This window comes from Acyrthosiphon pisum, chromosome A1 (assembly GCF_005508785.2).
Source record: "Acyrthosiphon pisum isolate AL4f chromosome A1, pea_aphid_22Mar2018_4r6ur, whole genome shotgun sequence".
Taxonomy (NCBI): domain Eukaryota; kingdom Metazoa; phylum Arthropoda; class Insecta; order Hemiptera; family Aphididae; genus Acyrthosiphon; species Acyrthosiphon pisum.
In genome coordinates this window covers 89912983-89926538 of record NC_042494.1, presented here as the reverse complement: position 1 = coordinate 89926538, position 13556 = coordinate 89912983, and the positions used below count along the sequence as shown (strand labels likewise).

The 13556-nt window shown below is 34.0% G+C and overlaps 2 protein-coding genes across 3 annotated transcripts; one reads left to right on the top strand and one right to left on the bottom strand.

The window, feature by feature from the left end:
• Positions 1–19: 19 nt before the first annotated feature.
• On the bottom strand, positions 20–3325 carry LOC107884938 (GTPase-activating protein CdGAPr). Of its 2 annotated transcripts, XM_016808064.2 has the most exons (3): positions 3142–3324; positions 1443–1611; positions 160–484 (listed from the first exon to the last, which is right to left on the bottom strand). In XM_016808064.2, the coding sequence occupies exons 2-3, from the start codon at positions 1473–1475 to the stop codon at positions 248–250; spliced, it is 270 nt and encodes an 89-aa protein (XP_016663553.1). In that variant the 5' UTR covers positions 1476–1611; positions 3142–3324; the 3' UTR covers positions 160–247. The 2 variants fall into 2 exon arrangements, with proteins under 2 accessions (XP_029343597.1, XP_016663553.1); XM_029487737.1 differs by lacking the exon at positions 1443–1611 and having other exon boundaries at positions 20–511; positions 3142–3325.
• Positions 3326–4352: 1027 nt separating this feature from the next.
• LOC103310598 lies at positions 4353–9569 on the top strand. The gene has a single exon (XM_008189333.1). It carries the CDS (start codon positions 4353–4355, stop codon positions 9567–9569), a length of 5217 nt encoding a protein of 1738 aa, XP_008187555.1.
• The last annotated feature ends 3987 nt before the right edge of the window (positions 9570–13556 follow it).

Here is a 13556-nt window from a genome sequence, read left to right as displayed (position 1 = left end):
GTGTTGTAAGTGGTGGGGGGGGGGCGTAATACCCCCCCACACTAAAACCGGCCCTGTCAATAGTTTTAAATGACCATTTTATTTTGTAACAATATTTAATAATTTTTATTCATCACAGAATTCATAAATAATAATTAATAATTTAAAAAACAAAATTTATTTATATTTTCTACTAAATCAAAAAATTAGACAATTGAATTTCATATGAAAAATAGTCACTAAAATAAGAAAATTAATTAAGTATAAACTATATTAAGTAAATTAATTTTATCAGATTACTAACTTTTAGTGGTCCAAGTTCAACATGTTCATAATGAAAATGAGCACACTCTTCTAACTTTGGAAACCTAGACTTTCCATCATCAATTGATGTCACAGGTAAGGTGGCCATGCGCATACTTCCATTACTGACAACACTGCTTCCAGAAGATCTTCCTTCAGAATTTCGACTCAACAAAGTATGATCAGGCATTTTGAGAGATGTCTGAAAATTGACCAATTATTTAAGTTTCTGTAACATCAAAATATAAGAAAAATATATTATGGGTTCTTGTTTTCTTCTCCAGAAATAATTAAAATAAGGAAATATCCAATAAAAATATAAAAATATATTAGAAATTCCATTACTTTTATAATAAAAATGATTCATTACCTACTCATTAGGCTTAAAATAAAGAAGAGCCATAGAATTATTATGTATAATATGTAATCTACTTTTGATAAAAAAAAGGAAACAATTCAAATTTTGAATTTATAAACTTTTTTTATAAGCGTCATGAACTATCGACAAACAATACATTAAGATGTTTATTAAATAATTTAATGTTGTATGTAACTTAGCTCTAAGTAAAACCAATGCATTGACAATTTACATAACAGATGACTTGATGAGTGTAGTTTTACTACTGTATATACATATATAGGTTTAGTAAATAGCACACAATTTTGAGAACCATTGTTTAGACAGTGTTTAGATTATTTAGGCAGCCAATATGTGCAAAGTTATCTGATTATGATTAATACACCTTTAGAATAAAATGTCACTCAAGAAGCAATAAAAGTTCATAGTGTATTTATCCATTTTTTTATAGTTTTTAATCGTTATAAATATTTAACACTACCCTCAAAAACTTTTCTTTCAATATTGAAATAGTGATTGTGGTCTTAATAATATGTGTATTTGTAGCACAAGTTTCTTGAACAACTCAATCTGTAGATATTCATTAAGCTAATAATCAATATACAAATATATTTTTAGCAAAACGATCGTCTGGTAATTAATTTTTAGTATTTTTATTAATACTGCAATCAATTGTGTATAAATTATTATGTTTCTAAATATAAGAATATTAAAGTCCTAAAAAAAGCACATCAGTAATAGGTACATATAAAATATTCAAAAATAAATATTTTTATTATTATTATTTTCATGAAATTCTTACTTTTGAATAAGAAGAATACTGCAATGTTCCCATTTTAGATTATTTATCTCGACAATAAATTACTAGAGTACATATTATAATGATTGATTCTGTAATGTTTTATTGAAAACATCCTGTAGAAATGATTTTTGTTTTGTATTAGTAGTAAAATGAATGCATCCATTTATTCCTTAAGAAAAATATAAATTAATATAATATAAAAGGAAAATATTACAAAAATAAAATACAACAAAACTAGGTATAGATTAATACTTAATAAAATGTTGATAATTTTGTAAAAAAAATCTGTTTCAATGTTTTCTGCAACATAAGTATACTAAAGGGTTGTCATCTGTCCCAATTTTTCCAGAATACTACTAAGTATCTTAAGCCGCGGTCAAATTAAAAAAAAAATACGTGTTTTTAAAAATTAGTCCCATGTAATTATTTGTGTAATGTGTACAGCTAAAATTATACATTTCTTAAAACAAAATATGTTACTATCATAATCGATTAGCATAAATATATACATTTTTATACATAACTGAGATGCAGGTTAATAAGGGCTGGTTGGTTACTAGGGTGTGTCAAACTATATTTCTATTTATTCTTATTCATTCTACAAAAAACAAGTTATTATTGTCAGTGATATGATTTTTTTTCACTGGGAGAAGTCATTCCAATTTCCAGTGTCATGGAGTATAATTTTAAATAAATATCAACCCTAGTCTACTGGTAACAATCCTCAAAATTTAAGCTATACACAATTTATTTATAGTTCTGATTAAGATATTTTAAAATACAAATACATTTTTTGGGGGTAAACATTGTTAATAGGTTATCCATTAACAACACTAATATATCATACTTAATATTATTAAATTTTTTTTTTTAGTATAATATAATAAAAAATAGTATATTGTTTTTACAACATTAAAAGTGCTTGTTAAATTAATTTTAAAACTTGCCTACACGGATACACAAATAATTTAAAAAGCTAGTTCACTTTCTATAAAATACAATTAGTACCTATATCATACCAAAAACATTAATTATTTTATAAATGTAATTTCATTTTTAAAAAATGGCCTAATTATAAAATGTTAGAAAGTATTAGAACTACACATAAATATAAATTAAGACATTGATTTATTTTATTTATTATCTTATACATACCCATAAGTATATACATAAATATATCAAGGTATAAATGTTTTTAAACTATAATTAAAAGCCAATAGTTTATTAGTTTAAATGAATATTAAAAAAAAATGATTTACAATAAAATAAAATCACTTGATTGTGCTTATGAAAAATCAAAATTTAAAATGAAGGTATGCACCGGTCTAATATATTAGTGGTTATTTGATGACACATGCCTACATAAATTGAACATCTTCAACTTTTTATATTCAATTAATTCACACAAACTATATCCTTGCTGATATTTAATCCAGTAATTCATTAAAGCATTCTAAATTCAATAGTTATTATCAGTGTACCTAGTTAGTACTTAGTTGTTAGATTCTCTTTTCCTCAAATTTAAATGGTAATTATTTTTTATCATTTAGCGAGTCCACTAGTTTAATGTTAAAATATTTAAAAATGTTTAATTATTATTATTTATTTGATAGTAAATGGTAGCAAATGCCAATTTAAATTAAGTACAATTCTAATCTATACTCCAATTATAGTATTTTAGTGTATACAACTATTATACCTAAATTTTGACAAAGACAGTGTTTGTAGATCCAATTGGAATGGACTCAGACGAACCATATGTTTTTATAAACATGCAAATTGTATTAAATAAATACATTTCATAAAAAAGCACCAATAAGTAAAGACTTTACAGTAACTTTAAACTAAAAGAACACTAAAATAAAAATTCAAAAAATTAAAACAAAAGTTATCCTGCCCTAATCAGATTAGCCAAACTTTAATTCCAAAGAAGCTTCATCGTTTGTAGAATCTCTTTGGGAAAATGTTAATAAAATATAATAACGGGATGCACATTGTCAAAAATAAAGCTGATCTTTTAATTTATAAATAATAGCACTATACCAATTGGCAAATACCAATTGATTTATTTGCACTATATTTTTATAAAATATGATATATTTATTCAGTTAATATTATATTATTTAAGTATTAATAAGTATTAGTTATTTCTGATAAGTGATAACGTCCTTTTTTTTTTTTTTCCGAATAAATCACTACATGGTAGCCGAACTGTTTTCACATTGCTTAACTCCCATGCAGCATCGTTTATTTAATAAAAAATGTACACAACTTTGTTTGAGCTCGCATGAGTCGTGAATTTATAGATCCCTCGACCCATGATGCCCCACATCTTTTGTTCGGTACGATTCATTATCGTAAGATATAGGTACCTATAATAATTGTTCACGATAGGGACCGGTCGGCTTATCTTTATGATGTATAAGGTAGGCTACGATCGCCGTCGGTCTGTTAGTCAGTTGCACAAAAAGCAGCCTCGTAAATGCATCGAAACGCCGCCAACCGAATATATAAAATGCTTAATTAAAATAAATAAATTATAACCATCAATCGCGTTTTGCCTTAACATTTGGTCCTTCGCCCGTGATCTGTGAATCAATAAAAAAAAAAAAAAAATTTTTTTTTCAACGCGTAAAGGTGCGATCAAATTGATGGTTGCGGAAAAAGTAACACGAGGTATCGTTGCGTTTAACCTCAAAATAAATCGAAGCGTGTAGTGAGTGGTTCCGTGGCGTATGGATACCAGTGAACAACAGTCTATATATTATAAGGTAAGGGCGTTATACATTTTATCCAAAGTAATAAATAAATACCTATAGTCTCTACCCGAATTAAAAAAAAAAAAAAAATAGTACCTGCTTACCCTCGATAGTCTGCGCATTTTGTATAATAGTAACGCATAACTCCGAAATGGATGGAGTTGAAAAAATGAACATACGAAGGGGGCAGTTAAAAGCGTCAATAACACGCTTTTGGAATACCCTACAATCTCCAGATGTCGACCCAGTCGAGATAAAAGCTCGACGAGAAAAAATTGAAGAGGTGTGGGTAGAATATGAGCAACTTCAATCTGTGATAGAGGCGCAGGAAGAGGTCGACATAAATGCACAGAATGGGTATAGGGAAATATTTGAGGACCTATACTTTAAAAGTGTGGCGGCAGCGGAGAAAATAATTACACAGGCGAATGGCACAGAGGAACGCGGAAAAAGCAAAAGCGAAACGTCGTATGAAAAAAAAGTAACCCCGGCAGTTAAATTAGCAGCGTTAAATGTGCCAACATTTAACGGAAATTATCATGAATGGGCGTCATACTATGATATATTTTCTGTATTAGTGGATAGAAATCCGGACATAAGTGATATAGAAAAAATTTTTCATTTGCGAGCATCACTGTCCGGCGAAGCACTAGCGTCTATACAATGTTTGGAGACAACGGCGAATAATTATGCGATAGCGTGGAAATCTCTTGTGCAGCGGTACAATAACAAACGAGTGTTAGTACAAGCACACGTAAAGTCCATATACGACCTTGAAGCAATGAGTGGCGAATCGGCGAGTAAACTAAGACAATTTACAGACACGCTTAGTGGACACATGCGGGCTTTAGAGGCGCTAGGCGAACGACCCGGGGATTGGGGACCACTGTTAATACATTTAATCGCAACAAAAATTGATAAAACCACATTGAGAGAGTGGGAATCAAAATCGTCACATGATAAGGTGCCAACTGTGTCGGAGATTATTCAATTCTTGGAATCGAAATTCAAGGTTTTAGAAGCCATAGAGGTCGCAAAAAACATAACTGTTCGAGCGCAGCGGCCTATAGAAAACAGTGCGAAAAAATATTATGAAAAGGGAAGCGCGTCGAAATCGTTCGCGTCTACGTCAAAGTTAAAATGTTTTGTGTGTGGATCAGAACATACGATTTATAAGTGCCCTACATTTTGCAGTTTAGACATATCGGATAGAATAAAACGCGTAACGGAGCTTGATTTATGTAAAGTTTGTTTACGTAAACACGACGGTCGAAAATGTAACGCGCGATTTTGTTTCAAATGTGCAAAGCCGCACAACACGCTGTTGCACTTGTCTGGAGTGGGAAATAAATCGTCGACAAACGAACAAATACAGGTTCAGTCGACAACGGCTGGTTTGAATATTGCAGGAAGGAGCGATGAAGAGTCAAAGTCCGTAAGTGCGCACGCGTCGGTAATATTGGACGATCGTATTCTATTGGCGACAGCGATAATATTATTGCGTGACGAGATAGGTAATTTGGTACCCGGACGGGTATTACTAGACTCTGGGTCACAGAGTAATTTAATCACTGAAGAAATGGTTCAAGTGCTAGGATTAAAGAAAAAACGTATTAATCATAGCTTATCGGGAATCGGAGATAGCGCGCAGACAGTGTCGTCGACAGTGAATACAATGATCATGTCCAATTATAACGCGTTCACATTATCTACATCGTATTTGGTCGTAAAACGCATAACAACAAATATACCGTCAAGAGTGTTTAAAGGAAATTACGTAATTCCTAACGATATACAGTTGGCTGATCCATCATTTTTAAAACCACAGAAAATAGATTTATTAATTGGGGCCAATCACTTTTTCGATTTAATGCAATCTGGACGACTTAAACCAATAGCGGAGGGACCGGTGTTCCAAGAGACGTGCTTGGGATGGGTGGTTTCAGGTCCGTTAGGACTTCCGGAAAAATACGAATATGAACACTCGTCCAGTGCGATATGTTTACTGACGGGTGAGACTCCGGAGACAGATTTGGAAAGGACAATTGCGACATTTTGGAGGCTCGAGGAGTATGGAGAAAAAAAAGTATACACTTTGGAAGAAAAGGCGTGTAAAAATGATTTTGACAAAAATGTCAAACGGAACGGTAGTGGCAGGTTTGTCGTACACTTACCATTCAAAAAAGATAAACCTAAATTAGGAAACTCGTACGAGATAGCGAAGCGTCGGCTGTTATCGTTGGAAAGGCGTTTCCAGAGGGATCCGAAATTAAAGACGGAATATTGTAATTTTATGTCTGAATATGAAAAACTTGGGCATATGGAGATTATCGGTGAAGATGATAACGGCAGCGCCGGAGAGTCATATTATATACCGCATCACGCAGTCCGTAATGAAAATAGTACTACTACAAAATTACGCGTAGTGTTTGACGCATCGTGTAAAACCGATACGGGCATTAGTCTTAATGACATTTTAATGAAGGGGCCGGCGATTCAAGACGAGTTGTTATATATATTAGCGCGTTTCCGGACGTATAATTACGTTTTATCGGCGGATATAGAAAAAATGTATCGCCAGATTTTAGTCACAGAAAATCATCGAAGTTATCAACGCGTATTATGGCGAGCAAATTCAACGCAACCGATACAGAATTATCAACTTAATACGTTAACGTACGGCACAGTTCCCGCATCATATTTGGCAACGGCGTGTTTGGAAAATTTGGCAGAGGCTGAATACGAAAATTATCCCGATGCGTGTTTGTCAATCGTAAGAAATTTTTATATGGACGATTACTTAGGGGGTGCCATGAATAAATCGGAAGCATTAAAATTACGAGATAATCTTACGACAATTATGAAAAATGCGGGCTTGGTACTGCGTAAATGGATGTCTAATGATAGCGACCTAATCGCAGACGTTCAATGTACCAGCTGCGGAGTGCGGGCGGTGGGCGATACTAGGTCAACAAAGATATTAGGACTAAATTGGAATTCAGATAATGATGTGCTGTTATACACCGTGCGCCAAATAGATGATAAACTAATAACAACAAAACGAAAAATATTATCCGAAATTGCGACCATATTTGACCCGTTAGGACTGCTCGGTCCAGTAATAGTAAATGCAAAGTTAATAATGCAAAACCTGTGGCAGGTAAAGGCTGGTTGGGATGATCCACTACCGGAGAGCATTCAAAACGAATGGCTTAAATGTCGGGACGGCCTGTCACAGTTAAACGAAGTATCAATACCACGAAAAATAATATGCGACGGTATAAATATAGAATTCCAAGTACATGGTTTTGCGGATGCGTCCTTAAAGGCGTATGGCGCCTGCCTATATCTGCGTAGTACTGATTTGGTAGGAAAGAACGTCGTAAATTTAATTTGCGCAAAGTCAAAAGTGGCGCCATTGAAAGTCATATCGCTACCACGTTTGGAGTTGTGTGCCGCACTACTATTAGCCCGGCTAGCAAGCCGAGTAATCCCAAAATTAAATTTACCTATAAGTCAGCGTCGATTCTGGAGCGACTCGAAGGTAACACTTGCATGGATATCGTCACCATCAACCCGATGGAAGACCTTTGTAGCTCATAGGGTCGGGGAGGTGCAAGATTTGACGTTATTTAGTGAATGGGCACACGTAAGTACGCTGGATAATCCGGCAGATCTTATATCACGTGGCTGTGAGGCAAAACGTCTAAAGGAAAATGCGATTTGGTGGCACGGCCCCACGTGGCTCAGCGAGGAGAGTACAGCGTGGCCAAATGTCGAATCGAAAGCGTATACTGCGGCAGACACAAACATACCCGAAGCGAAAGATAACACCACTACGGCAGAAACGTGCAGTTTAACTTGTACAGCGAAATGCAATTATCCACTGTTATCCGAACGATCTTCGTTAAGTAAAATCATACGTATAACGGCGTATTGTTTACGCTGGCGAAAGAAAAAAATGATTGTCGGCCCATTGCAAGCATTCGAATTAGAATACGCAAATCTCGCATTGATAAGAATGGTGCAGCTAGAACACTTCGGCAAGGAAATAAAGGCTTTAAGCGGAAGTACACAAGTAGCCACAACAAGCAAGCTATTTAGATTACGACCATATTACGATAAAGAAAAACTTCTACGCGTCGGCGGTCGATTAAAAAATGCAATATACCTGGACATACATCAGCGAAACCCGATAGTCCTACCCAGTGATAGTCCATACACACGGCTATTATTTCGCCGTGAACACGTACAACTTTTGCATAGCGGTCCACAAGCACTCATAGCATCGATTCGGCAGCGGTATTGGCCGTTGAAGGCGCGTAATATTGCGCGTGATACTGTGCATAAATGCGTAACATGTTTTAGATTAAAACCAGTTATCGTGCAGCCGATTATGGGTGACCTACCGCGTGATAGAGTAACACCGAGTCGGCCGTTTTCGCGTTGTGGTATCGACTTTGCTGGTCCGATAATGATAAAAACGAGTTTACGAAGAAAGGCGGCATGTTCAAAGGGGTACATCGGAATATTTGTTTGCTTTGCAACGAAGGCGGTTCACATTGAATTGATTAGTGATTTAACGACGAAAACATTTTTACAAGCTTTAAACCGATTTTTTGACCGTCGAGGCCGAAGTTCAGTCATATATTCAGACAACGCTACAAACTTTATTGGAGCACAAAGGCAACTCAAAGAAATATTTCAATTTTTTCAGTCCGTGGATCACCAAAACGAAATTGTAACAGCTCTCGCGGATAAAGGCGTCGAATGGAAGTGCATACCGCCCCGCTCACCGCATTTTGGCGGGTTGTGGGAGGCGGCGGTAAAGTCCATGAAGAGTTTATTATACAAAGTGTTAGGCGAGGCGAGGCTTACATATGAGGAAATGAGTACGGTACTAACTAGGGTAGAGGCTTGCTTAAATTCCCGTCCTATAACACCAATGTCCTCCGATCCAACCGATTTGACTGTTTTAACGCCCGGTCATTTTTTAACCGGAGACGCTATAACTGCGGTGCCCGAGCGTGATGAGACTGCCACACCTGATAACCGGTTGGACAGGTGGCGAAGAGTGACAAAATACTCTCAAACACTGTGGAATCGCTGGAGTACTGAATATCTGAATCAGCTTCAGGAAAGGGTTAAATGGGCAGGTGCGAAAGGTCCGTCAGTAAGAATTGGGACAGTGGTAATACTTCGAGACACCAACCTGCCTCCTTTGCAGTGGCGCTTAGGACGAGTGGTCAAGGTCGAGCCTGGTGCAGACGGTGTGATCCGCGCAGCATCGGTTCAAACCAGTAGCGGTGTATGGAAAAGGGCGGTGCGTTTACTTTGTCCTTTGCCATTTGAGGGGAATGCTACTTAGCAAAGGCAACCCGGTTAAGACACGAGTTTATTTACATTCATTATTATTTTTATATTTTGTTAATTTGTTTAATAGTCAATTTGAATTGTTTATATGATATTTATGATTAGTGTTTAAGATACCTATTGATCATTATAAGTAGGTCCTATTATGAATTATGTTGATTATTGTATTATTTGTTACCCTATTTTATAAATTTAAGTTGAAAATTAATGTTTCAAGGTGGGCGGCTGTGTTCGGTACGATTCATTATCGTAAGATATAGGTACCTATAATAATTGTTCACGATAGGGACCGGTCGGCTTATCTTTATGATGTATAAGGTAGGCTACGATCGCCGTCGGTCTGTTAGTCAGTTGCACAAAAAGCAGCCTCGTAAATGCATCGAAACGCCGCCAACCGAATATATAAAATGCTTAATTAAAATAAATAAATTATAACCATCAATCGCGTTTTGCCTTAACATCTTTTTTTTTTTTTGCCTTTTACAACGGTCCCAGGAGCATAACCAGGTCGTGCCCAAGCTATGCTCCCACATTAAATGAGTCGCTAACGCAGAGAGAGTCCTCTTCTCGGACCGGCGGTAGCCCGCCATCCTGGAATACTCGCGCGGTTGTGCTCCTCTTCACGAGCCGGTCGGATCCCGTCGCTCTCGATTCCCGTGCTGGGCTTCACCCATTAGCCGCGTTATCCGCGGCTTGCCGGGCTCTCTCCTCGGTCTCCTTTAGCGTTAGGATGTCTTCCACCATTTTGTAGAAGAGTCTAAAAGTCTCTTCCACATCGTTTAATGCGGTAGCCTTCTCATGCTGATCTAGCGGGAGGTCTTCGAAGGCCGGGCCACACAGGATGTCCGGCATATCTGTCACGGCTGGGAGCCGACCCAAGCGTTCATGTAGCTCAGCTCTGCAGCCTTCCCAATTGACGCAGTGGAAGATGGTGTGCTCCACAGTGTCCGAGCCACATGGGCAGCGCATACAGTGAGGGCTAGGGGCCCTTCCCATGTGGTGAAGGTACCACTGAAAACACCCGTGTCCAGATAAGGCCTGTGTCATGTGGTAGGTCCAGGGAAAGTGATAACGTCCTGTTATAACCATTTATAACTTAAAGTTAAAATAGAACGTTAATATAATATTATCTACTATAATTTTGTTTTATTTTATATTATTATTTATTTAAATTTTAAAACTTATCATTTATTTAGTCATGGTTGAACCAAAGAATAACTTTTACAATCGACAGTTGTAGTTATACAGTCGAACGTTGTTAATTTAAAATCGTCAATCTACCTCGAAATTTTTTTCCCGGTCCCTAGAATTTCCTGTAATAATTGTACCATTCTTATTTAACTCGAAATTTAAGCCGGTCCCTTCAACTTCGAATTCAACTGAATTAACTTCGAACCATGATCGATGGTAATATTATTTAATGCATTTCAATCCCAAAATAAATTGCGATAACACATTTACGCGGCGTCGTGGATAGGCCACCTAATTAATAGCATTGAGTATAGATAGTACTATATACTATATACTCAATAGTCAATGTTAATAGTTAATAGTAATGTCATCAATTCATATAATATTATAGACTTATAAAGGACTTTAATCTTTAAATATGTCTCTATAATTTTATTATACTTTATTATATATTTATAAGTAAATTCTTCAATTGTCGTCGGATAGTCTTTTTAATAAAGCAACTATTACTATATATACAATGTGCACCGTGAAGAAGTGACCTCCGGCTTCATAATATAACAATTGACAGTATACCTTAAGTTATATATGAAAAGATTAAATAACTAATTTAAAGGATGGGTCTAAATTTGTATTTTTTTTTTAGATATTGGCTTTTCATCTTTTTTCAAATAAAACCAAACATTTGTTGACGTACTATCATCAAAACTTTTAATCGTAATTTTTTTTTATTTTAAAGCTTTTTAATTTTGCTATCGAATAACATACTCTGTTATTTAGTTTAAAAAAGTAAAAAACAGTTGCCAAAAGTTAGCAATTTTGAAAAGAAATCGTGTATAACTCAAAATAATGTTATATTTACTACAGTTTTAATTTAATTTTATTATTCTACATAAGACATAGATTTTCATAATTTTATTTATTTCCAAGTGATACACTGATACCACTGCTAAATATGAAACGAGTACACGACTTACGTGATTGTAATTATTGTCAATTCTTCTTCTTTGTAGTTATCGCCGGGCCTGATTTACCAATTTATGGGCCCAGTACAATTTTCAATTTTGGGCCCCAAAATTGTCCATCTCTATACTTTCTTCAATTCTAAAATAAAATGTACTTATGCATATTGTATTTTTTAATTAATTGCATATACATGAGTAGTTAGATCATTGAATAAAATTGTATTATTTAATATACGAGAACACTTTACACTTTCAATGCATCTATAATTAATGTTTTTAATGTTGTTATTCAAGTAAGTATACAAATTAAAAAGCAAACGTATTTTTTTTTTTTAGATTCTGAGTGGAACGATGAATGTATTGATTTTACAATGATGTGTGTGTTTTTTTTTTTTTTGTGTCTGTTATCACCTTTTAGGACAGTAAAATTCATATTTTATAATACAATACATATTTTACGAAGATCGTTTATCTGAAAAAGTGGTTTGTTTTGAATTTTTATTATGGTGTGAAAAATGGGTAAATGTAGAAAAAAACCCACTTAAATGATGGATATTTTGGATGCATGTGATGCAAAGTTTTACCCAAACATACATTTTTTATTGAAAATCTTGGCAACACTACCAGTTTCTACAACAGCAGTTGAACGCTCATTTTCAACACTAAAACGCTTAAAAACATTGCTTCATAACAAAACTGGAAATTAGCGTTTAACGGGACTTGCTCTTCTGTCAGTACATTGGGAAGCATGGGCGTAACTTGGGCAGTTTTTATGGGAGGGGCAAACTTTATTTTATGCCGATATACCGTATACTTAAAAGTTAAAAATATTTGGAGACTAAATATACTTAATCAGTGGAAACTGGAAAGCATAACATAATAATATTATTATTTAAACTAAATCTTTATTGCGTAGTATGTACAATTAAATGACATTATGGAAAAAGCTTGATAAGATGATGGTTTATTTAATAAAAACATTCTGCATTTCTATATTGCTTATAATATATATAACACTGTGCATTTATATAGGTATATTAATTATGACTCATACAAATAATAACTTAAGTCATGCATACAAACATAACATAATAATAAAGTACCTTGAATTCTACAAAAAAGATATTAGAATAGTATATATACTAAATAGTATTAAAGCAGGCGCGGATCTAGAACTAAAATTGAGGGGGGGTCATATTTACGAAAAGACAAAAACTTAATACACAGTTAAGACATAATAAAATAAGAACTTTATAAGAACCCTACATAAAATACAGAAAGACATTTCAAACATTTTATACTAAGATAAAATGAAAATACAAAAAAAAAACTATAGTTAAATAGGGAATGCAAAATGTTTTTACAGAGGGATATTTATAATTTTAGTTATTTTTGTATACCTATAGATTATAAGTAATTTTCTATTGGTATAGAATAAATAATATATCAGAAATCAAAATCACTACTACTTATTAAATATTTTATCATTTAACAAATATAAAAAATTATATTTATAATATTATTTTTTTTTTATTGTGCTACCAATATTAAACTATAGTACTATACCAGTAACAACCTATTTAAGTATTAACAATCAACCATGTTGCCGTTGAATATGATAATTATAAAATAAAAGTCCTTGATATATGACGAGAAACTTAAGATTTATGAATCAAAAAAGTGAATTTGCATTATAAATAAAGATATATTAAAAATGTTATAAAAGTATTGCACACTTTTTAATTTGTTGCTACACATTTCATAATTGCTACTGCATTGCGGGATCACATTTTACGTATAGCTTGTATTTTTCTATAATTTTAATC

Excerpts from the sequence above, each read along its gene's own strand:
- LOC103310598 (XM_008189333.1), top strand. The coding sequence starts at position 4,353 with ATGGATGGAGTTGAAAAAATGAACATACGAAGGGGGCAGTTAAAAGCG.
- LOC107884938 (XM_016808064.2), bottom strand. The coding sequence starts at position 1,475 with ATGGGAACATTGCAGTATTCTTCTTATTCAAAA. Across the intron at positions 485-1,442 it reads AGTATTCTTCTTATTCAAAA|ACATCTCTCAAAATGCCTGA; the intron begins GTAAGAATTTCA and ends GTCAATTTTCAG.